General features: G+C 55.6%; 1 protein-coding gene across 4 annotated transcripts in view; it reads left to right on the forward strand.

Moving 5' to 3' along the window:
• Window positions 1-22,308, forward strand: part of CFAP74 (cilia and flagella associated protein 74) — a 67,611-nt gene that overhangs the window by 30,762 nt on the left and 14,541 nt on the right. For all 4 annotated transcript variants that reach the window (XM_047873061.1, XM_047873063.1, XM_047873064.1 and 1 more), the window contains 5 exons: window positions 6,446-6,610; window positions 7,783-7,945; window positions 14,699-14,775; window positions 15,320-15,442; window positions 21,233-21,354. In XM_047873061.1, the coding sequence (XP_047729017.1) occupies window positions 6,446-6,610; window positions 7,783-7,945; window positions 14,699-14,775; window positions 15,320-15,442; window positions 21,233-21,354 (650 nt within the window). The remainder of the gene's footprint in view (window positions 1-6,445; window positions 6,611-7,782; window positions 7,946-14,698; window positions 14,776-15,319; window positions 15,443-21,232; window positions 21,355-22,308) is intronic.

Here is a 22,308-nt window from a genome sequence, read left to right on the forward strand (position 1 = left end):
TTTTTTTTTTAATTTTTTTAAATGTTTATATTTGAGAGAGACAGAGCATGAGCAGGGGAGGGGCAGAGAGAGAGGGAGACACAGAATCTGAAGCAGGCTCCAGGCTCTGAGCTGTCAGCACAGAACCCGACGTGGGGCTTGAACTCACGAACCACGAGATCACGACCTGAGCCAGAGTCGGATGCTTAGCCGACTGAGCCCCCCAGGCACCCCTTTAATTTTTTTTCTCTTGAGAGAGAGAGAGACAGAGCATGAGCTGGGGAGAGGCAGAGGAAGAGAAGGACACAGAATCTGAAGCAGGTCCCAAGTTCTGAGCTGTCAGCGCACAGCCCGACGCGGGGCTCAAACTCACAAGCTGTGAAATCATGACCTGAGCTGAGGTCGGACACTCATCAACCAACTGAGCCAGGTGCCCTCTCTGCCCAGTTTTAATCAAATTGCTCGGTGTTTTGCTATTGAGTTGTGTGAGTTCTTTATACATTTTGAATTGCAAATATTTTCTCCCGTGCCAGAAGTTGCCTTTTCGCCTTATTTGCCTCTGCAGTGCAGAACTGGTTCTTTTTAAAACTTTATAATTAATTTTTAATCTTTACTATTGGAGTGGAGTTGACACGCAGTGTCACATTCGTGTCAGGCATGCGACAAGGGATTCCGCACCTCCGTCACCTGGTGCTCACTATGGTAAGTGTAGTCACCACCCATTCTTCTTTTGATTAAGAAAATTTCAAACATAAGGAAAAGCAGGAAGCACAGCACAGTGAACGCCCGTGTGCCGCCTGGATCCCATCTGTTGGCATTCACCACATTTGCCTCGTCTGTCTGTCTGTCTTCCTGACCCACTTCCAAGTAGACCAGCAATAGCGTAACACTCAACACCGCACCCTCGCGAAACTTCCACACGCATCTCAAAGAAGGAGGTTCTGCCACAGAAACCGCCACGTCATCGCCTCTCCCGAGCGAGCAAGTCAGCGCCGAGTGCGGTGATGCTGCGGAACAAAACCTCCTACGTCTAGCAGCTTATCGCAGCCACAAGCGTTCCGTCTCACGGTCACAGACACGCCGCCGACTGTGGTTTGGCCGACCCAGGCCGGGCTCGGCTGGGCGGCTGGCTCCAGGCTGCAGGTGACGGGGCCTCCTGGCGGGAGCCTCTCGCGGACGACGGTCGTCGCCCAGGCAACGAAGGCCAGCCACACGAGCACATCTCACACCACTCTCGTCCCCTGTCCTAACGATGCTGACTAAAGCAAGTCGCGTGGCAACGCCCTGTGTCAGTGGAGCAGAGAGGCCCCCCGTCCCGGCCGCACGGGAGGGCGGGCCGAAGGAGGGAATGGATGAGGGCGACCGCGGTCTGGAATTCTCGCCCGGAACGTGAGCACTCCTAACCAGCGCCCGTTCCCGGTCCAGTTCACGCGCGCCAGCCGCCCGAGCCGCCTCCTGTGTCTTCTGCTCTGTCAGCCGGGCACCGGCGTGTGACTGCTGTGTTGTTGGAAGCCATCCCCTTTTCTCTCTTCCATCTTTCGCTGTGGCAAAACACACGCGGCGCGGAGTGCACCGTCTTGGCCGCGCGAGGGTCCGCGCTTCAGTAGATTAAGTACATTCACGACAGGCAGGCGCCGCCCCCATCCTTTCCGGAACTCTCCCACCTTCCGGAACCCAAGCTCTGTCCTGTGCCGCCCTCTCCGCCCCCGGGCGCCTCCTCCCCACCCTGGTCTCCAGGGATTTGAAAGCTCCAAGTGCCTTACATAAGTGGGATCACGTGGCACTTGTCCTTTGTGACGGGCTTCTGTGGCTTAGCACGTGTCCTCAGGAGCCGTCCGCGCGGCAGCATCGGCCAGCTTGCTTCCGTCATGTTGCCCCGTGTTTTCGCGCGTCCCTCATTTCCTGTGTGGCTGTCTTCTTTTGTGTTCAGTTGATTTTTTTATAGCGAAATGTTTAAGTTCCTTTCTCATTTCCTTTTGTGTTTATGCTGTAGCTATTTTCTTTGTGGTTACCAAGGGATTACGTTTAACATCCTGAAGTTAAAGCATTCTGATTTGGATTTATAGCAGCTTAAATTCGGAAGCCTGTGAGACGTCTGCTCCTTTACAGCTCGGTCCCCACCCCCTTCAGCTGTTAATGTCATAGGATTGCATCTTTGTGACCGTGTGTCCAAGACCACAAACTAATAACGTCTCAAATGCATTAGTCTCTTAAAACAAAACGTGGAGTTACAAACCAAAGTGATGATAACATTAGCTTTTAGACTAATACCTGCTTTAAAAATGAAAGTATTAGACTGTGAAATCATGTAGAAAACACACAGTGCGGTTACAGACCATCGTTATAAGAGCTCTAGCTTCTATACTGCCTGTGTGCTCGCTTCGATGGGGCCGTATTTCCCCTTAATGCTTCGAGCGACTGGCTGGTGTGCAGGAGCGTCTCCTGCAGGGCTGAGTGCCCACGGGGCTGTTCATCTGGGAATGTCGTGGTTTCTCCCTCACTTTTGAAGGACAGTTTTGCTGGAGAAGGGTTTTTGGTTGACGCTTTTTCCTTTTGGCCCTTTGTATACACCGACCCACTGCCCTCTGGCCTCCGAAGCCCCTGAAATCTCGCCAAGGCCTCGTGCGCTGGGTCACGTCTCCCCTGCGGCCCTCGGGAGTCTCTCTGTCTCGCAGCAGTTTGATTATGATGCGTCTCGGTGTGGGTCTCTTCGGGTCCATCTTACTTGGAGTTTATAGAGCTTCTTTGATATTCACATCCCCTTGGGAATTTTGGGCCAGATTCCTCCTTTTCTGCTCCTGGGCCCCCTGTGATGGGACACTGGTCCACCCGCGGTCCCATAGGCCCTACTCGCTTTCCTTCAGACTCGACACCCCCGTTGTCCTGTCTTCAAGTCCCTGAGTCTTTCTTCCCACCTGCGCTGGTGCTGCCACCAAGACTAGTCTCCTGGTGACAGATCTCCCGGTGATGGACCTCCAGGTGACAGAGTTCTGGGTGACAGGTCTCCTGGTGACGGCTCTCCCAGCGACACGGTGGCAGATCACTGTGCCTTGTACCCGGGCACGACAGGGATTGCCACCTCCCCACAGAGCAAGGCTGCCCCCTGCAGCCCCTTCCTCCGTGGGGGGGACAGGTCTTCGGTGACAGCTGTGCTTCCTCCGCCCGGGGCTCTGGAGGGAAGTCCGCTGATGTTGTTTTCTGCATGAAGCTGTTGCTTCTCATGTTCTCCCTCCTTCACTAGTGCTCCGTGTAAGGAGGGGTTGGAACAATTATCTTTCCCAACGGCCGGTTAGCTTCTCTTTTTCCTGTTTTCTTGTGGATTCATGGGTTCTGCGTGCTCTGCATGTTCCGATCGTATGGTCTCCGTTCTCAGCACTCAGGTCGCTCCGCCGTGGTCGTGGCAGCCCTGGGTCCTGCCTGGGTTCACACACGGCCCGGGTACCGTGGCCCGGATGGTGGCAGCCCTGCCGGGGGCTGCCGAGCCTCGCTGAGGCCGTGGAGAGCCGACGTCTGCTGTGGCCTCCCGCACCCCTTGCCGCGTGTACACCCCCTTCTCGCAGTGGCCCAGGCAGCAGGGCTCGCTGGGGACAGGCCCCCAGAAGGAGCACGTGCGTGCCGGAGTCAGGATTCACACATAGGACCCAGCGTGGTGCTCCCTGCGTGGTGTGGCCTCGGGCTCCTTTCTGGGCAGGCCCGGAGGGTACTCACCTGCTGGCCCGGCCCTTCGCCAAGTGCACACGAGGCCAGCGCCCTCCAGTCACACACCCAGCTCGGGTCGGAGTGCCTCTGGCCTCCATCGAACCATCAGGTGGAGCTGCCGCGACAAAGTCGCCCTAAGCAAGGACTCATCTCTGCCTCCGATGCGAGGGTCTGGGCTGCGCCGCCCTGCCACCCTCCACAAATGGCTTCCAAGGCACCATCCCTCCTGTCAGGTCCCCTGCACCAGCCGGAAGTGACCGTCGCGTGGTGAGCCCTGGCTGCAAGGTGGGCTGGGCAGTAGAGTCTTCCCAGGGCGGCTCTGTGTCCCGCTGACGTTCAGGGCTCCATCGTGCACAGGAAAAAGGGAGAATGCCCCGCAGTGTCGCCCCCTAGCCACGCAGTCGCGTGTCATCACCTGTCACCCCCATGCTCAGAACACGCCGGCCTCTGCCCAGGCCCTGCCTGCAGCTGTGGGAGTGGCCACCCTCCCATCCTGCGTAGATGTGGCTCCTGGAAGTCTGGTGACCTGTAACCAGGAGACGGGTCACCTGCCACCTACTCCATACACACGCACGCGCGCTCACACATCCACATGCAGACGCACACCCATGCACACACGTGCACACCCACGTATGCGCACAGGCTGCTCCGTGTCTGGTCTGTGGGAAGCTCTCGTCTGTCTGCCGCCTCTGGTCCTGCGGGGGCAGAGAGGAGAGTGGGGCCCCTGGGTCCCCAAAACTGGCAGCCAGAAAAGCTGCCTGGGGTGGCAGGCTGCACACGACCCTCTTAGCCAGCGCCCAGATGGCCAAGATGCCCATGCCCACGAGGGTGGGGGGAGGTGTGCCCTGGGGGATGTGCCTGCACCACATTGATCTCACAGGGACGGCAGCCTCGTCCCCAGACCCTCTGAGCCTTACCGTGTCCACTCAGCCCCACAGCAAGGGGTGTGGTAGCTCGGCTCATTTTGAAATGACTTTATTTTCTAGAATGGTTTTGGCATTAACACAAAACGTGTGATTCTGGCTGACTCCCCACCCAGGTTGCCCCAGAAACATCTTATGTAGTGTAGCACGTTTATTAAATTATTAACCAGTGTTGACGCATTATGATGATTATTAGCTGGAGAAGACACGATATTCAAATTCCCTTAGATTTTACCTCACGACCAATTTCTGTGCTGGCGTCACACCCCAGGAACGTGGCACGTTCCTTATGCTGCTGTTTTGCCGTAGGGTCTTTACGGCTGTGACAGTTTCTGGGACTTTCTCTTTGTTGATGGCCTGACGGTTTAGGAGGGTGCCAGGCAGTTGCTGTGTAGAATGTCCCCCGCTGGGATTTGTCCAGAGTTTATCTCATGAGTACACTGGGGTGGCGGGTTTCTGGAAGGCCGCCGCGGTGGTTCTGGCCGAATCCCATCACGGGTGCCCACTGCCCCCCAGCCTCGCGCTGTGACGTGGCCTTCACCGCCTGACTTCTCACTGTGACGCTTCTCTGCCGTCCTCCCGCCAAACCGCGCTCCGTGGGAGGCCCGGGGCCGGGAGGACTGGACGTCCCAGTGAACCGCTTGGAACTCTTCTGTGAGGGACACTGATCTCTTCCTCATTCATTAATCCATAAAATCGTTGATTTATTTCACTCTCTGGACCAGAACCAAATACAACTTTCTGTCGCTGCTCACACTTTTCCCGTCCGCACCGTGGGAGCAGTTTCAGCTCCCTGTCCCTCAGGCGCACGGTTACGCTGTGCTCGGAGCATTTCCCATTGAGGACTTCCGTTCTTGCCAGACAACGCCCAGGGCTCACGTGCCCATCTCCTGTGCCAGCCCTGGAGCGAGACCTCCAGCAGCCCAGTTCCTCGTTCCAGACAGGGCGTGAGAAAGTGGTGCGTGCACAGGTGTGCCCGCTGCTGGCACGTCGGCCCTTCCACCTGCACCGACCGGACCAGCCTCTGCCCTTGCCTACCTGTGAGCTCCCGTCCGATAGCGGGGGCGGGGCTCCTGCACCTGCTGCCCGCGCCCCGGTCGCCTTCAGCCCACAGACCCCACTCTCCCCCGGAGCTGCTCAGCTCACACCTTTCCCGACTCTCTGTCATCAGGCGCTTCATCAAACTGACCGAGCCAGATCGTGCCCCTGCGCCCACACACAGTTGTCCCCACCGTCGCCCTCCCCTCCGAGGGGCCATCTGTGGCCACAGACAAAGGACAGGGACACGGCATGGTCTCCCAGGGTGCCTGGTCTACAAAGGGTCGCTCGCTGCTGTGCTCTGTGGTTTGGGCAAAGCTGTAATGACGCGCGGTCACCACTGGGTCACACGGAGTACTTTGACCGCCCCCCCAGATCCTCTGTGCTCCGCCTGTTCATCCCTCCCTCCCCACAAACCGCTGGCATCCACTGCTCTCCCTACTGTGTCCTGAATTTTGCCTTTTCCAGAATGCCACACAGTTGGAATCATGCCGTATGTCCTTTTCAGGTTCTCAGTAATGTGCATTTGAGGTTCCTCCGTCTTTCCAGGGCTTAATAGCTCGTTGCTTCTTAGCTGACTTGACTGTTCAAAATTTGGACTCAGGAGCTCCCAAATTGTCACGCTTCAAGCCTATGATTTCTAGGACGCTGACCCTGTTCCTGGGGTGTGTAGAGGCCCCGCCTGGAGCCAGATGCTGACCCCGACCCTGAGCCCGAGTCCCCAGGGCCGCAGGGCCACAGGTGGGAGAAGAGAGCTGGCCGCAGACTCAGCGGCCGCCCTGGCTCATCCCTGGCTCTCTTGGCAGCTGTCTCTTGACAAGGAGCTCATCGACTTTGGCAGCTACGTGGTGGGTGAGACCGCCTCCCGGATCGTCACGCTGACCAACATCGGAGGTCTGGGCACCAAGTTCAAGTTTCTTCGGGCATCAGAGTCCTGTGAGATGGACATCTCCCAGTCGGTCGCGAAAACAGTGAGTGTGTGGCCTGCTTCCGATCAATAGCCGTGGCTACTCAGCCAGGGGCACGGTGTGATGCCGCCCCCGCCCACGACACAGTCCCGGCAGCGTAGAGCTGGTGGTGAGGGGGAGGAGTCTGTCAGCGCAGGGCTGGAGGAGAAGGGGGAACAGGGGTGCCATCGTCAGGCAAAGTGGGAGAGACTGGTCTCCGTAAGGAGGACACCTGGAGCCACCTGGCAGGCGCAGTGGCAACGGGACACTGACCCCTCTTGAGGGTGCGGTGACTGACAGGGCGGTGGCCAGGAGCTCCAAGCCTGAGAGCCACAAGGGTCCACCTTTCTCCTGACGCACCTGTCAGGTCCCAGCACGGGGTGGGCAGGCCAGGAGGACCTTTCCAAAGGGGCGAGGTGAGCCGCGGTCTTCTCCTGGGAAGGCTGTGCAGACGTGCTCCTAAGTGAACGGAAATAGCCTGAGGGACATAGGTGGGACCCCATCTGTGGAGGCAACTTCTGTCACAGCCAGGGGACGCTGGGAGGTCTTTCAGGGGTGTAGAGGGGTGAGGAAGGGTGAGAGAAACTTCCCACAGGAAGCCCTGAGCTGCTTTGCAGTTGGGTCCACTCGTTAAGGGGTCTCAGGAAAGACCCTGGAAGTGTCTCCCCTGAGGAGGGACAGGACCGATGGGGTGGAGGCAGAGGTGCGAGGGGCTGGGGTGTGAACCCAGAGCAGGGCGAAGGGGTGGTGGGTGAGGTGGGGGGCGCAGGCCGGGCCAGCTCTCGGGCCCGAAGGCGTCGGAGCTGAAGCCAGGAGAGTGTGGAGCTGGAGCCTGGGGCCCCAGCCACACGCGGGTGGAGGAGCCAGGCCTCCCAAGGGAGGAGGGCACACAGTGCGGCGAGCCGCGTGCCAGAGCCCGGCACACAGCAGAATTCACGACTGGGTGTCGGTGTCCACGGGGAACAAGGAGGAGCCAGCCAGCCTGGGCTAGAGACAAGAGAGGCGGGGGCCGGCCCTGGGCCCCTGGGCAAGGAGGCCCTGCTGTCATCTGGGTGCCTGGCTCGGGACAGAGTGGGAGCTGGCGAGGGGATCACGGTCGGGCTTTCCACGTGGCCCCCCGACAACAGGGGTCTGGGCAGTTGAGTGGGAAAGGCAAGCAGGAAACTGCCAGTGAAAGTCTCATGTTCTCTTTTTAGAGCAGTCTGTTCACATATGGAGATAAAGGTATTTACGATAAAATCACCACCAGCTTTTCTGAGCAAAAGATTGAGGGCAATGAGTCCCCTCCCGCAGACATGACAAGCCAGAAGGAGTCTGGGAAGCTGGACGGCAAGAAGCAGGAGGAGGGGCGCCCTGCAGGTGAGCAGGGGTGGGGGTGAACCGCGTTACGGAAGCACATCGAGCACCTCCCTCCTGGGAGGCTCTGAGGAGCCCACGCGCCAGAGGGCTGGACTGTGTGGGGTGTTTCTAGGGCTTCGATGTTAAACAGCAGTGTATTAGAGTGTGTGTGTGTGTGTGTGTGTGTGTGTGTGTGTGTGCGTGTGTGCGTGCGTGTGTGTGCGTGTTCAAATAAACACTGCTTATGGAGTGGATTGACATTTGTAGTCATAGTTAAGCTAACGTAACGTTTATTTTTTTTTTCAACTTTTTTTTTGTGTGGTTTTTTGTTGTTTTTTATTTATTTATTTATTTTTGGGACAGAGAGAGACAGAGCATGAACAGGGGAGGGGCAGAGAGAGAGGGAGACACAGATTCGGAAACAGGCTCCAGGCTCCGAGCCATCAGCCCAGAGCCTGACGCGGGGCTCGAACTCACGGACCGCGAGATCGTGACCTGGCTGAAGTCGGACGCTTAACCGACTGCGCCACCCAGGCGCCCCAAGCTAACGTAACGTTTAAAGGAAATCCCAGCCTTGGACCACCAGGTCGGCCACAGCAGGCTTGCCTTCCTTGTGGCTCTTGGGGGTCCTTGTTGGGACAGTTGAGGAGTCCTGCTCCAGGGGTGTAGCAGCTGGGTGGAGGGCGGGGGGCGGGGGGTGGGGAAAGACCTGGAGGCTCTGCTGACTGGGTCATGGGGGCACAGGGCTGTCTAGGGCCACCCCGAGCCCTGCTGGTACAGGAGTGCCTATGACAGGTGAGGACAGTTCACAGAAGAGCCGGGAAATAGGCACCACTCCCCCCAGCCCCGGGCCGGTGAACTGGAGGAGGAAGAGCACTCCCCACAGGCCTGGCCTCGCCCCGACTCACCCCCTTCTGCACCAGCAACTACCGTCGGGATGGTTTCCATCACCTCCCTGCCTCCCTGAACAGTTTCATTCAGCACACATCCAGAAATGGCAGGATTCCTCCTGTTCCAGCCTCATAGAAACAGAGCCTCGGGCAGCCTGTTGTGGACACTGCTGTGTAAGCTGTTCTTTCTGTTTCCGCGGCTGCGTGCCACCTGCTTCCGTGAACACACCTCGAGTCACACACCCGCTGGCCCTCGTCACGTGTGGGGACTTCAGGGTGTGTGGCGGCATCCCCGGGACCACAGCTCCCTGTGCGTGAGCGTCTGCGAGGCGCAGCCGCTGCTCTCCTGCTGCCTCTCTTCTTTGCCAACGTTAAGTTCTTTTTCAACGTGTTTGTGCCGGTTCAGACTTCCACCAGCAGTGTTGGGACCGAGCAACCCAGCACAGCTGCCACCAGCCTTTGTCTGGGAAACTGACAGTTGGTTATCAAGTTCTTATGGAAACCCCAAGGACCTTAAATTTCCAAAACAATTCCAAGAAAGAACAAAGTAGGAAGACTCAGACTACGTCATGTCAAGATTCATCTGAAGCCACAGTGAGAAGACAGTGTAGTGCTGGCCAAGGGAGGGACACGGAGACTCAGTGGAACAGAACAGAGTCCAAACACAGACCCACGCAAACATGGCCAATCAGACTTCACTAGGGATGCACAGGTAATTGCTCAGAGGAAAAAACAGTCTTTTCAACAAGTGAGACCTTAACAGTTAGATAAACATATGTGGAAAAAGTTAACCTCCATCCAGTCCTCATGCTATAAACAAAAATTGCTCAAAATAAATCATAGACCTAAATGTAAGACCTAAAACTATAAGCCTACAAAAACAAAACATAGGAGAAAATCTGTGTAATCACGTGTTGGTCAGAGATCTTTTAGAAGTGACATCAAAAACATGATTCATGTTTTAAAAATTAGAACCTGCTTTGGAATGCAGCAAAAGTGGCTCTAAGAGGGAGGTTTATAGCAACACAGGCCAACCTCCAGAATCTAGAAAAGTCTCAAACAACCTAACCTTATAGCTAAAGGAACCAGGAGAAGAAGAATAGACAAAACTCAAACCCAGCAGAAGGAAGTAAGTAATAAAGATCAGAGCAGAAACAAATGTTCTAGAAACTTAAAAAACAATAGAACAGATCAAGGAAACCAGAAGCTGGCTCTTTAGAAAGATGAACAAAATTAAGAAACCTCTAGCCAGACTCACCAAAGAGCAGGGGTGGGGCGGCGGGGACCCAAATAAATAAAATCACAAACGAGAGAGGAGAAATAACCACCAACAGCACAGAAATACAATTATAACAGAATATTATGAAAACCTACAGCCAAAAAATTGGACAACCTAGAAGAAATGGATAAATTATTAGAAACACACAAACTACTAAAACTGAAGCAGGAAAAAATAAAAAATGTCAACACTCCAATTACCAGCAAAGAAATTGAGTCAGTAATCAGAAGTCCAGGACAAAAGTCCAGGACCAGATGGCTTCACAGGTGAACTCTACCAAACATTTAAAGAAGAGTTAATACCTGTTCTTCTCAAACTGTTCCAAAAAATAGAAAAGGAAGGAGAACTCTCAAATCCATTCTATGAGGCCAGCATTACCCTGATACGAAACCAGATAAAGACGCCATCGAAGGAAAGAACTACTGGCCAACGTATCTGAAGAACACGGCTGCAAAAATGCTCAACAAAACTCTAGCAAACCAAATCCAACACTAATTAAAGGAATCATTCACCACAATCAAATGGGATTTATTCCTGGGTTGCAGCGGTGGTTCAGTGTTCGCAATCAACATGATATGTCACAGCAATAAGAGAATAAAACGCATATGATGGTTTCAATGGATACAAAAAAAGCATTTGACAAAGTACAACATCCATTCGTGATATTAAAAAAAAACCCTCTGCAAATAGCTTTAGAGGAAACATACTTCAACATGATAAAGGCCTTACATGAAAAATCCACAACCAACATCATCCTCGGTGGGGGAAAATCTTGAGAGCTTTCCCGCTAAGGTCAAGACCAAGGCAGGATGCCCACTCTCACCACTGTTATTTAACACAGCAATAAAAAGAAATAAAAGGCATCCAGATCAACAATAAAGAAGTAAAAATTTGACTATTTGCAGATGACATGATACTTTTATATAGAAAACCCTGAAGACTCCACCAAAAAACTGCCAGAACTGATGCACAAATTCAGGATACAAATTCAAGGTACAGAAATCTGTTGCATTTCCATACATCAATAATGAAGTTGCAGAACGTGAAATTAAGAAAACCATCCCATTTATAATTGCACCCAAACAAATAAAACATTGATGAAAGAACTTCTCAAGATGTCACAGGGAAAGACATTCCACCCTCATGGGTTGGAAGAAGAAATACTGTTAAAATGTCTCAATTACCCAGGGGGCGCCTGGGTGGCTCAGTCGGTTAAGCATCTGACTCTTGATTTCAGCTCAGGTTATGATCCCAGGGTCACGGGATCTGGCCTCGAGTTGGGCTCTACACTGACAGCATGGAGTCTGCTCGGGATTCTCTCTCTCTTTCCCTCTGCCCCTCCCTTGCTCACGCTCTCCCTCACTCTCCCCCTCTCAAAATAATAATTTTGTAAAAAAATAGTAAGTAAACATTTTTAAAAATATTTATTAAAAAAATGTCTATACTACCCAAAGCAAACCACAGATTTAATGCAACCTCCAGCAAAATGCCAATAGCATTTTGCACAGAATTAGAACAAGCGATTCTAAAATTTGTGCCGAGCCGGAAAAGACCCTGCGTAACTGAAGCAATCTTGAAAAAGAAAACCAAACTGGATGCCTCACAATTCTGGACTTCAAGTTACATTACAAAGTGGTAGTAATTACAACAGTATGGCACTGGCACGAAAATAGATGCTTAGATGGATAGGATAGGATAGGATAGGATGCCACAAAATAAACCCACAACTATATGGTCAGCTAACCTTTGACAAAGCAAGAAAGAATGTCCAATGGAATAAAGACAGTGTCTTCAGCAAGTGGTGCTGGGAAAACTGGACAGCGACATGCGGAAGAATGACACTCGACCACTTTCTTACACCAGACCCAAAAATAAATTCAAAATGGATGAAAGGCCTAAATGTGAGACCCAAAACCACAAAAATTCTAGAACGGAGCACAGGCAGTCATTTCTCTGACACGGATCATAGCAACATCTTTCTAGCGATGTCTCCCGAGGCAAGGGAAACAAAAGCAAAAATAAACTACTGGGACTTGATCAAAATAAACAGCTTCCGTACAGCAAAGGAAATCAGCAACAAAACTAAAAAACCTAAACTTACCAGATGGGAGAAGATATTTGCAAATGACATACCCAATAAAAGCTTCGTATCTAAAATCTATAAAGCACTGATAGGGCTCAACACCCAAAAGACAAATAATCCAACTAAAAAATGTATGGAAGACATGAACACACATTTCTCCAGAGAAGACATCCAGATGGGCAACTGACAACGTGAAAAGATGTTCAACATCACTCATCCTCGGGGGAACGGACATCAAAACCACCATGAGATGTCACCTCACACCTGTCAGGGTGGCTAAAGTCAACAACAGGTGTTGGCCAGGATGTGGAGAAAGGGGACCCTTTTGCACTCTTGGTGGGAATGCAGACCGGTGCAGCCACTGCGGACAACAGTATGGACGTTCCTCAGAAACTTACAAATAGAACTACCCTACGACCCAGCAATTCACTACTAGGTATTTGCCTAAAGAACACAAAAACACGAATTCAAAGGGGTACATGCACCCTGATGTTTACAGCAGCATTATCTACAATAACCAAATTATGGAAGCAGCCCAAGTGTCCCTTGACTGATGAGTGGATAAAGAAGAGGTGGTATATATGTACAATGGAACTTTACTCAGCCATTAAAAAGAATGAAATCTTGCCATTTGCAACAACGTGGACAGAACCCGAGTGTATTATGCTAAGTGAACTAAGTCAGCCAGAGAAATACCATATGATTTCATTCATATGTGGAATTTAAGAAACAAATGAGCAAGTAACAAAATTTAAAAAAGAAACAGGTAAACCAGGAAACAGCCTCAACTGTAGACAACACACTGATGGTGTGTGGGAGGTGCAGGGGCGGGGGTGAAATAGGGAATGGGGATTGAGGGGTGCACTTCGGATGAAGAAGTAAAAGAAAATAATTCAAAAATAAAAATGAAAGCGATAGGGGCACCTGGGTGGCTCAGCTGGTTAAGCATCCAACCTCAGCTTAGGTCATGATCTCATGGTTCATGAGTCCAAGCCCCACATCAGGCTCTCTGCTGTCAGCTCAGAACCTGCCTCAGATCCTCTCTCTCTCTCCCTCTCTCTCTCTCTCTCCCTCCCTCCCCTGCTTGCTCATGCACTCTCTCTCTCAAAAAAAATAAACACCAAAAAATAAACATCATATATATATATATATATATATATATATATATATATAACAAAAGTTGTAACTTGACTTCATCAAAACTAAACATACCTGCTCTTCTAAGGATACTGTTCAGAGAGTGAAGAAGTAAGCCACAGTTTGGCAGAAAATATTAGCAAATTACATGTCTGGTAAAGAACATACCCAAACTACGTAGAGAACTTTGAAAACTCAATTAGAAAACAAATAACCCAGTGTATTCAGAGAGAGAATCCCAAGCAGGCTCCACACTGTCAGCACAGAGCCCAGTGCAGGACTCCATCCCAAGAACCGAGAGATCACCAACTGACCCAAAATCAAGAGCCGGACACTCGACCGACTGAGCCCCCCGGGGTGGGCGTCCCAGCTGTCATCGAATGGCGTCTTCACGCCAGAATCGCAGAAAGACCTTCTCACACGAGGAATTAGCACCTGCTTTCAGGGGCCTTCCCGAGAAACGGCCAGGCTGGGTCAGAACGCTCGCCCCACCGGTGGGGAACATGGCAGCAGCTCGCACACAGACAAAACGAACTCACTGGCGATTAGGCTGTGACATTTGAGAGGCGATATCTATCGTAGACCTTCAGGCCCCGGTCCCTCTGCTCCACTGGCCACCAAAGCTCCTCCCACCCCTAGGCCACACCCCAGCGCCTCTCCCCTCCCTCTGCATCAGCCCTCCCCTCTGCAGGGCCTTTCTGTTCCCCCCCTCTGAGCCCACTCTCCTGTCCCCAGACCCTGAAGGGCTGGCTCGCTCCGTCTTCTGCTCCGACGCTCAGGCCGCTGTACCCCACGGACCAAGCCCACCCAACTCCTCTTGCCGGCCTGCCCTCCCCTAGCCGGGGTCCTGAGCGACTCCGGCCCCCTCCCGCCCCCAGCCTCCAGCTGCAGAGGCCATGGTGGCCGCTGTGCGTGTCCACCGGGGAAGCCCTGCCCCACTCTGCCCCTCCTGCACCACCCGGTGGCTCCTCCTTGCAGGGCAGGGCCAGATGGAGGGCTGCAGCCCCGCCTAGGTCTTATCAGAAGACAGCAGGGGTGGGGAGGGGGCGCCTGGGTGGCTCAGTCGGTTAAGCGGCCGACTTGGGCTCAGGTCATGATCTCACTGTCCGTGAGTTCAAGCCCTGCGTCGGGCTCTGTGCTGACAGCTCAGAGCCTGGAGCCTGTTTCAGATTCTGTGTCTCCCTCTCTCTGACCCTCCCCTGTTCATGCTCTGTCTCTCCCTGTCTCAAGAAATTAAAAAAAAAAAAAAAAAGTTAAAAAAAAAAAAAAACCGACAGCCGGTGGTCCAGGAGAGGGAGGGACCAGATTGCCCCGCACCCCAGCTCTCCCCTGGCCCCCACGGGCTGCCCAGCCAGCCCTCTCATCTGGACTCCCTTCTCTTCCAGAATCAGAGGGAGTGACCATGAGCACTGTGATGACTGTACCTCCCAACGAGGAGCAGACGGAGATCTCTCTGGGAGAGGTCAGCCGGGCCCGCTGGCTCCCAGCCCCCCTTCCTGAGCCTCCCCTGCCCACCCCACCCACAGGGTGGCCCAGGGTGGCCCTTCCACTCGACTGGTCTGGACTCATAGCCTCTGCACAGTTTGCACTGTCAGTCAGCCTGCGGCCACCCCCGTCCCCCTGGGGCCAGGCAGGACTGGAGCAGCAGACATCATGTCCTGGGTGCAGGGCACTGGGTCCCACTCTGAGAAGACACGAGCGGGGCCTCCCAGGCTAGAGCATGGTGTGCATGTGTGCGTGTGTGCGTGTGTGTGTGTGTGTGTGTGTGCGTGCGCGCCCGTGTGCAAGGGCCCCGGGGCATCGAGAGAGCAAGTACACACACGGGCAGGAAACATGCCGGGAGGGGTTCAACTGTGTTGCTGGGCAGTAAGTCCTCGAAGGGCAGGGCCAGGCCACCCAGGGACACTCCCCCTCACGGTGATGCTGCCTGCGGTGAGGACATGGGGAGGCGCCTTGATAGAAATGGGAAGCCTGGCTGTGTCTGCGGCAACTGTCTTCGCCTGCAGGTGGCAGAGGGGGAGATTGGCCCCTTCGGCTCCATCAAAGTGCCGGTCATCTTCACGCCCATCATCCCAGGAGCGGTCTACACCAAGTTCAAGGTCGTGTTTAAGAATCAGCAGTGTCCCACGGTGAGTACCCAGCCTGGGCGCCAGGGTCCCTGCCGCTCGCACTCCCGCCGCCTGGACAGCCAGCTGGTGGCACAGATGGCCGGCACCGCGGCGCGCGCGAACGTGCACGTGCTCCCACACCCGTGCGCGCACACGGAGCCCTTGCTCTCCACCGCTAGAAGCGCCTTGCCTGGTTTCCAAGTGGTTAAAATTTTTACTCGTTAGTTTTTATTATTTATTTACTTACACGTTTATTAAATTTTTTCAGAGAACGTGATCTGCATACTTTTTTATTTTGTTTTTATTTTTATTTTTTAAAATTTTACTCATTTTTGAGACAGAGTCAGAGAGGGGGCAGAGGGAGGGAGACACAGAATCCGAAGCAGGCTCCAGGCTCTGAGCTGTCAGCACACAGCCCGACGTGGGGCTCGAACCCACGAACGTGAGATCATGACCTGAGCCCAAGGCAGATCTAACCCCAAGGCGCCTGAGTTAGTTGTTCATTGTAACCAAAGGCAAGACTGAGATTGTAGATGTGACGCCGGCACCTGTCTAAGGGCCGCCAGCGGATTCAGGAGTTAGCTCGTTCCCCTCGGTTCCACCCTCAGTGCCTTCTGGGCGCTCGCTCCCAACAGACGGCCACTGCCGCTGCATCCTCGTCCCCGTCCCCGTCCAGCTGTGTTCCCGCCCGGCAGCCGGCCCCTGCGCGACCTCCCGGGTCCAGTGACCGTGCCCAGGCCCCGCCAGCTCCGCTGGGGCTTGTGTCTGCCCATGCTGCCCGCGTCCCCTGACACCGTCCTTCTTGCCGGCCCCTCTGATGTCTTCAGTCCCCGCTGGGAGAGCCCAGCGCCCTGGCACAGCCTGGCAGGAAGTTGTTTCGCTCGGTCCCTCTTACTTCAGGCTAATTGTGTTACTTAGGGGGCCGTTGGCTCTCTCGCGGTTCTCTCGTCCACCCTGGCACGAGCACGTTGCTATTTATTCCATTTCCCCCTTTATCTGGAAATTCCACTTTCCATTCCACGAAGGGCCCCCCAAATCCCATGAGACTTTCTCTTCTCGTGTGGAGGGGCCCTCAGAGCCAGACGCTCGCCCTCACGTGCTGAAGACCAGACCACGGTGCAGCTTGGTCCCTTTTATTTACCCCTTTCCTGGCCCTCAGCTTCTAGGTTTTTCTCAGCTACTCAGGTCAGCTAAGATTTCTTCCCACGGCGCCCATGGCCTCGGGGGCTCCTCCCTGACACCCACCACCCGCCGCCAGGATGACGGCCACCTCCGCTCAGGGGTGACCATTTGATGACGTGTCCGCCATCACCGCATTCTCCTCATCCCCCTTCTCCTCGTTAGGTGTCTCTGCTCTGGAGAATGAGTCGTCAGGGCTCAGGGATTTGAGACGGCAATGCCTACTTATAACAGGAAGCCCCAGGCTTAGGGAAAACCCCGTCACCATACTGCACAGGCACCTCCAAACTCAACACTGCTCCAAGACATCCACAGTACCCATGGTGTCCCGCAACACTCCACAGGCCCCACAGCGACCCCACAGGACCCCACAACACACCACAGGACCCACAGTGACCCCACAGGATGCCACAACACTCCACAGGCCCCACAGTGACCCCACAGGACCCCACAACACTCCACAGGACCCACAGTGACTCCACAGGACCCCACAACACTCCACAGGCCCCACAGCAAACCCACAGGATCCCACAACACTCCACAGGACCCACAGTGACCCCACAGGACCCCACAACACTCCACAGGCCCCACAGTGACCCCACAGGATGCCACAACACTCCACAGGACCCACAGTGACCCCACAGGACCCCACAACACTCCACAGGACCCACAGTGACCCCACAGGATGCCACAACACTCCACAGGACCCACAGTGACCCCACAGGATGCCACAACACTCCACAGGACCCACAGTGACCCCACAGGACCCCACAACACTCCACAGGACCCACAGTGACTCCACAGGACCCACAGCGACCCCACAGGACCCCACAACACTCCACAGGACCCACAGTGACCCCACAGGACCCCACAACATTCCACAGGCCCCACAGTGACCCCACAGGACCCCACAACACTCCACAGGCCCCACAGTGACCCCACAGGACCCCACAACACTCCACAGGACCCACAGTGACTCCACAGGACCCCACAGCACTCCACAGGCCCCACAGCGACCCCACAGGATGCCACAACACTCCACAGGACCCACAGTGACCCCACAGGACCCCACAACACTCCACAGGACCCACAGCAACCCCACAGGACCCCACAACACTCCACAGGACCCACAGCGACCCCACAACTCCTCGGGACCCACAGTGACCCCACAACATTTCACAGGCCCCACAGCGACCCCACAGGACCCCACAACACTCCACAGGACCCACAGTGACCCCACGGGACGGCACAACACTCCACAGGCCCCACAGTGACCCCACAGGACCCCACAACACTCCACAGGACCCACAGCAACCCCACAGGACCCCACAACACTCCACAGGACCCACAGCGACCCCACAACTCCTCGGGACCCACAGTGACCCCACAACATTTCACAGGCCCCACAGTGACCCCACAGGACCCCACAACACTCCACAGGACCCACAGTGACCCCACGGGACGGCACAACACTCCACAGGCCCCACAGCGACCCCACAGGACCCCACAACACTCCACAGGACCCACAGTGACCCCACAGGACCCCACAACACTCCACAGGACCCACAGTGACCCCACAGGACCCCACAACATTCCACAGGCCCCACAGTGACCCCACAGGACCCCACAACACTCCACAGGACCCACAGTGACCCCACAGGATGCCACAACACTCCACAGGCCCCACAGCGACCCCATAGGACCCCACAACACTCCACAGGACCCACAGTGACCCCACAGGACCCCACAACACTCCACAGGACCCACAGCGACCCCACAGGACCCCACAACACTCCACAGGCCCCACAGTGACCCCACAGGATGCCACAACACTCCACAGGACCCACAGTGACCCCACAGGACCCCACAACACTCCACAGGACCCACAGTGACCCCACAGGACCCCACAACACTCCACAGGACCCACAGTGACCCCACAGGACCCCACAACACTCCACAGGACCCACAGCGACCCCACAGGACCCCACAACACTCCACAGGACCCACAGCGACCCCACAACTCCTCGGGACCCACAGTGACCCCACAACACTCCACAGGCCCCACAGTGACCCCACAGGACCCCACAACACTCCACAGGCCCCACAGTGACCCCACGGGATGCCACAACACTCCACAGGACCCACAGTGACCCCACAGGACGCCACAACACTCCACAGGCCCCACAGCGACCCCACAGGACCCCACAACACTCCACAGGACCCACAGCGACCCCACAACTCCTCAGGACCCACAGTGACCCCACAACTCTTCACAGGACCCACAGTGACCCCACAGGACCCCACAACACTCCACAGGACCCACAGCGACCCCACAGGACCCCACAACACTCCACAGGCCCCACAGCGACCCCACAGGATGCCACAACACTCCACAGGACCCACAGCGACCCCACAAAACTCCACAACACTCCACAGGCCCCACAGCGACCCCACAGGACCTCACAACCCTCCACAGGCCCCACAGTGGCCCTGCAGTGACCCTACAGGACCCCACAGGACCCACAACACCCCAGAGTGACCCCATAGGACCCACAGTGACCCCACAGGACCCCACAGTGACCCCATAACATCCCCACTGGACCCACAGTGACCCCACAGGACCCACAGTATCTCACAGTGACCCTGCAGGACCCCACAGTGACCCCACAGGACCCCACACCGCCCCTACAGAGGTGACAGGAGGGAACAAAGTCTAGAACTTGGTGACCAAAAGCTCTTAAAGAAGCCGGCCTGACAGGGGCTGTGACCTTGGGTCGCGGTGGCCCTGCTGGGTAATCTGGGCAGCAGACACCCTGACTGCTCTCCCTCCCTCTGGCCTCCCGCCAGCAGGAGTGGGGCGTGCGCGGTCCCCACACCGTCATCCTCCCAGCTGAGAAAGGGCCTGCATCCCGAGCCCCGCTGCCCATCTCCAAGGCGGGCCTCCCCCCTGGCGGTCCACAGACGCTGCCCACTGTCTCCTGCAAGGACAGCCCCAGTGAGGGTGGCTCGCCTTTCACAGGCCTGTGCGAGGCTCTGTCACTGAGCCCGGCTGGACTGCCGCGCAGGGACTCCCATTGCGGTCAGCCCGCATCGTGGGCCCTCCGGAACGTCCCTCATCTGTCCTCCAAGTCTCTGTCTTTCCTCCACCTGGCATGTCCCGTGTCACCCTCCACCTCACCTGGCTGCTGACTCGGGTGCTCACGGGCATCGCCCTCCTCCTAACGGTTATCTGACGGCGCAGTCAGGCTCCCGGGCCTCATGACCCTCTGCAGGGGTGGCTCCATGCCATGAATCAGCCCAGCCACTTGCTAGGCACTCGGCCGCTCCCCCTACCTCGGAGCGATGCTACCTGCTTCCGCCCGAGTCCCCTCCTGCCCCCCGGCAGCCCATCTCTCCAGCGGGTGCCGTCTTTGTTCCCCATGTTCTTCTTGTCTCTGGCGCCGGAGACCCTGTGGCCTCTGGCCTGCTCGCTGATGTGTTCTAAGTGTCACAAGTCCTGGGCTCCGTAGCCCCCACCCCATCCTGTGGGCAGGTGGCCCCGTCTCAGGCTGGGGGTCCTGGAGGAAGGCATGTGGAGTCCTCAGCTCACCACCATAGCAGGAGGACAGGACCTGCCCTGCCAGGGCCCTGCCTAGCCCGAGGGACACATGCTGTCCCTGCAGGACACCCACAGACCCCCCAACCTCCCCAGACCCACGACTCAGTTTGGCCGGAGGAGCCGGCAGCCGGGAAGGGGAGAGAAGTGGTTCCCACTCCTCCTCGTCCCTCGAGACCTCTGAGCCTCCTTTCTGTGTTGACTGTGACCGTTTTATGAAGTGTCCATCCCATCGTGTGATGCAATATTCTGTGATAAAAGGGGTTTTTTTTTAAACAGCTAAAAATGTTGATAATTACGAAGCTATGTGATGGGCACATGACAATCCATTATACCATTCTTTTTTTAACGTTTCTTTACTTATTTTTTTGAGGGAGAGAGAGTATGTGTGTGTGAGCTGGGCGGAGGGGGGGCAGAGAGAGAGAGGGAGAGAGAAAGACCCCAGCAGGCTCCTTGCTGTCAGCACAGAGCCCGATGCAGGGCTCAGACCCACGAACAGTGAGATCGTGACCTGAGCCGAAATCAAGAGTCAGACCCTTGGGGCGCCTGGGTGGCGCAGTCGGTTAAGCGTCCGACTTCAGCCAGGTCACGATCTCGCGGTCCGTGAGTTCGAGCCCCGCGTCAGGCTCTGGGCTGACGGCTCAGAGCCTGGAGCCTGTCTCCGATTCTGTGTCTCCCTCTCTCTCTGCCCCTCCCCCGTTCATGCTCTGTCTCTCTCTGTCCCAAAAATAAATAAACGTTGAAAAAAAAAATTTAAAAAAAAAAAAAAAAAAAAGAGTCAGACCCTTAAGCAACTGAGCCACCCAGGCGCCCCACCATTCTATCTTTTTATGTTTGAAGATTTGGATAATAAAAAGGATTGTTTAAATGATCTGATATGAAAACGGCCACAGAACTCCAAAACATAGTTGGTTTAATATGAAGTTCCCAGCACTCGTAAGGCTTGTAAAAAGCCTAGGCTGGGCTGTGTTGGCATTCTCTGTCATTGCCTGCTTTGCGGACAAAAGCGTGTCCTAACATCACACCTTCAAACTTAGTTATATTTCAGAGTCACAGGCGTTGCTATCGACGTGCCCGTGTGGGTGCCAAAGCCCAGCGTAGACTTGAAGATCTGCATGTACGACCGGCTGTATCAGGACTCCATCCTCGTCCACACACGGTGAGCCCGGCAGGCAGGGGAGCCCAGGACCCCGGGACCCCTCCACACCCAGGCCCTTGGCCCCTCGTGGACACAGACAGGAGAGTGGGGAGCCCAGCCAGGAAAGGAAATGTGGACAGAGGCCTGAGGAAGGAAACGTGTTTTCAAAGGCGTCCAGACCAGAGCAGTCAATTCTAAATACTTTTTACCGAAGTACAACTTAGGTGGAGAAAAGAGGGCAAATGCCATGGTTAGCGCTCAGCGGGCGCTCATTCCCCAGACCGCCTGGTGCCGGCACCTGCTGACACCAGGCCCACCGGGCGTAGCCCGGCCCTGCTTCCAGCCGCAGAACAGCCTCGCAGGGCTGGAAGTCCTGCAGACTTCCTCTGTGACCGTCCTTCCGCATAGGGGACTTGCCTGTCTCAGCTTCAGGACCACAAATGTCAGGGGCCTCGAGAGCGGCTCCAGTGGATTTGTTTGGGGAACAAGGGCTGGCCAGCCTCTGCCAGTCAGTTTATCTCAGGGTGCAAGGTGCAGCCACTTTCTGGGGGAGGGCAGGGAAAGAGGAGGGGGGCAGCACTCGGCCTGTGGGGTAAAGGAAGACCCCAGCTGGATATGCAGGGCGCGTGTGTGTGACAGAGTTGGCCAGGTGACTTGGTTTGGTAGAGACTCGAAGGGAGGCAGGGGCATGGGGAGCCTCATGGCGGAAAACAGGAAGGTTCCAGGTGAGCCCAGATGAGGGTGGGGCTCCCGGAGGCACTAACCAGAAGCAGGTGACTGTGTGTTTGGGGACGCACGCGGCTTCCTCCGGCTGCTCTGGAGTCGGAGGTGGACAAAACCTAGAGAAGCCACAAGGCCTGGTCATCCTGGGGCCTGTGGGGCCCAGCCTCCCCCAGAACCTTGGCCTGGGCAGGAGGCAGGCAGAGCTCCAGGTGGGTGGGGATCCACCTCTGCCCCCACACCCCTCCAGGTCCT

This window comes from Prionailurus viverrinus, chromosome C1 (genome assembly GCF_022837055.1).
Source record: "Prionailurus viverrinus isolate Anna chromosome C1, UM_Priviv_1.0, whole genome shotgun sequence".
NCBI lineage: Eukaryota > Metazoa > Chordata > Mammalia > Carnivora > Felidae > Prionailurus > Prionailurus viverrinus.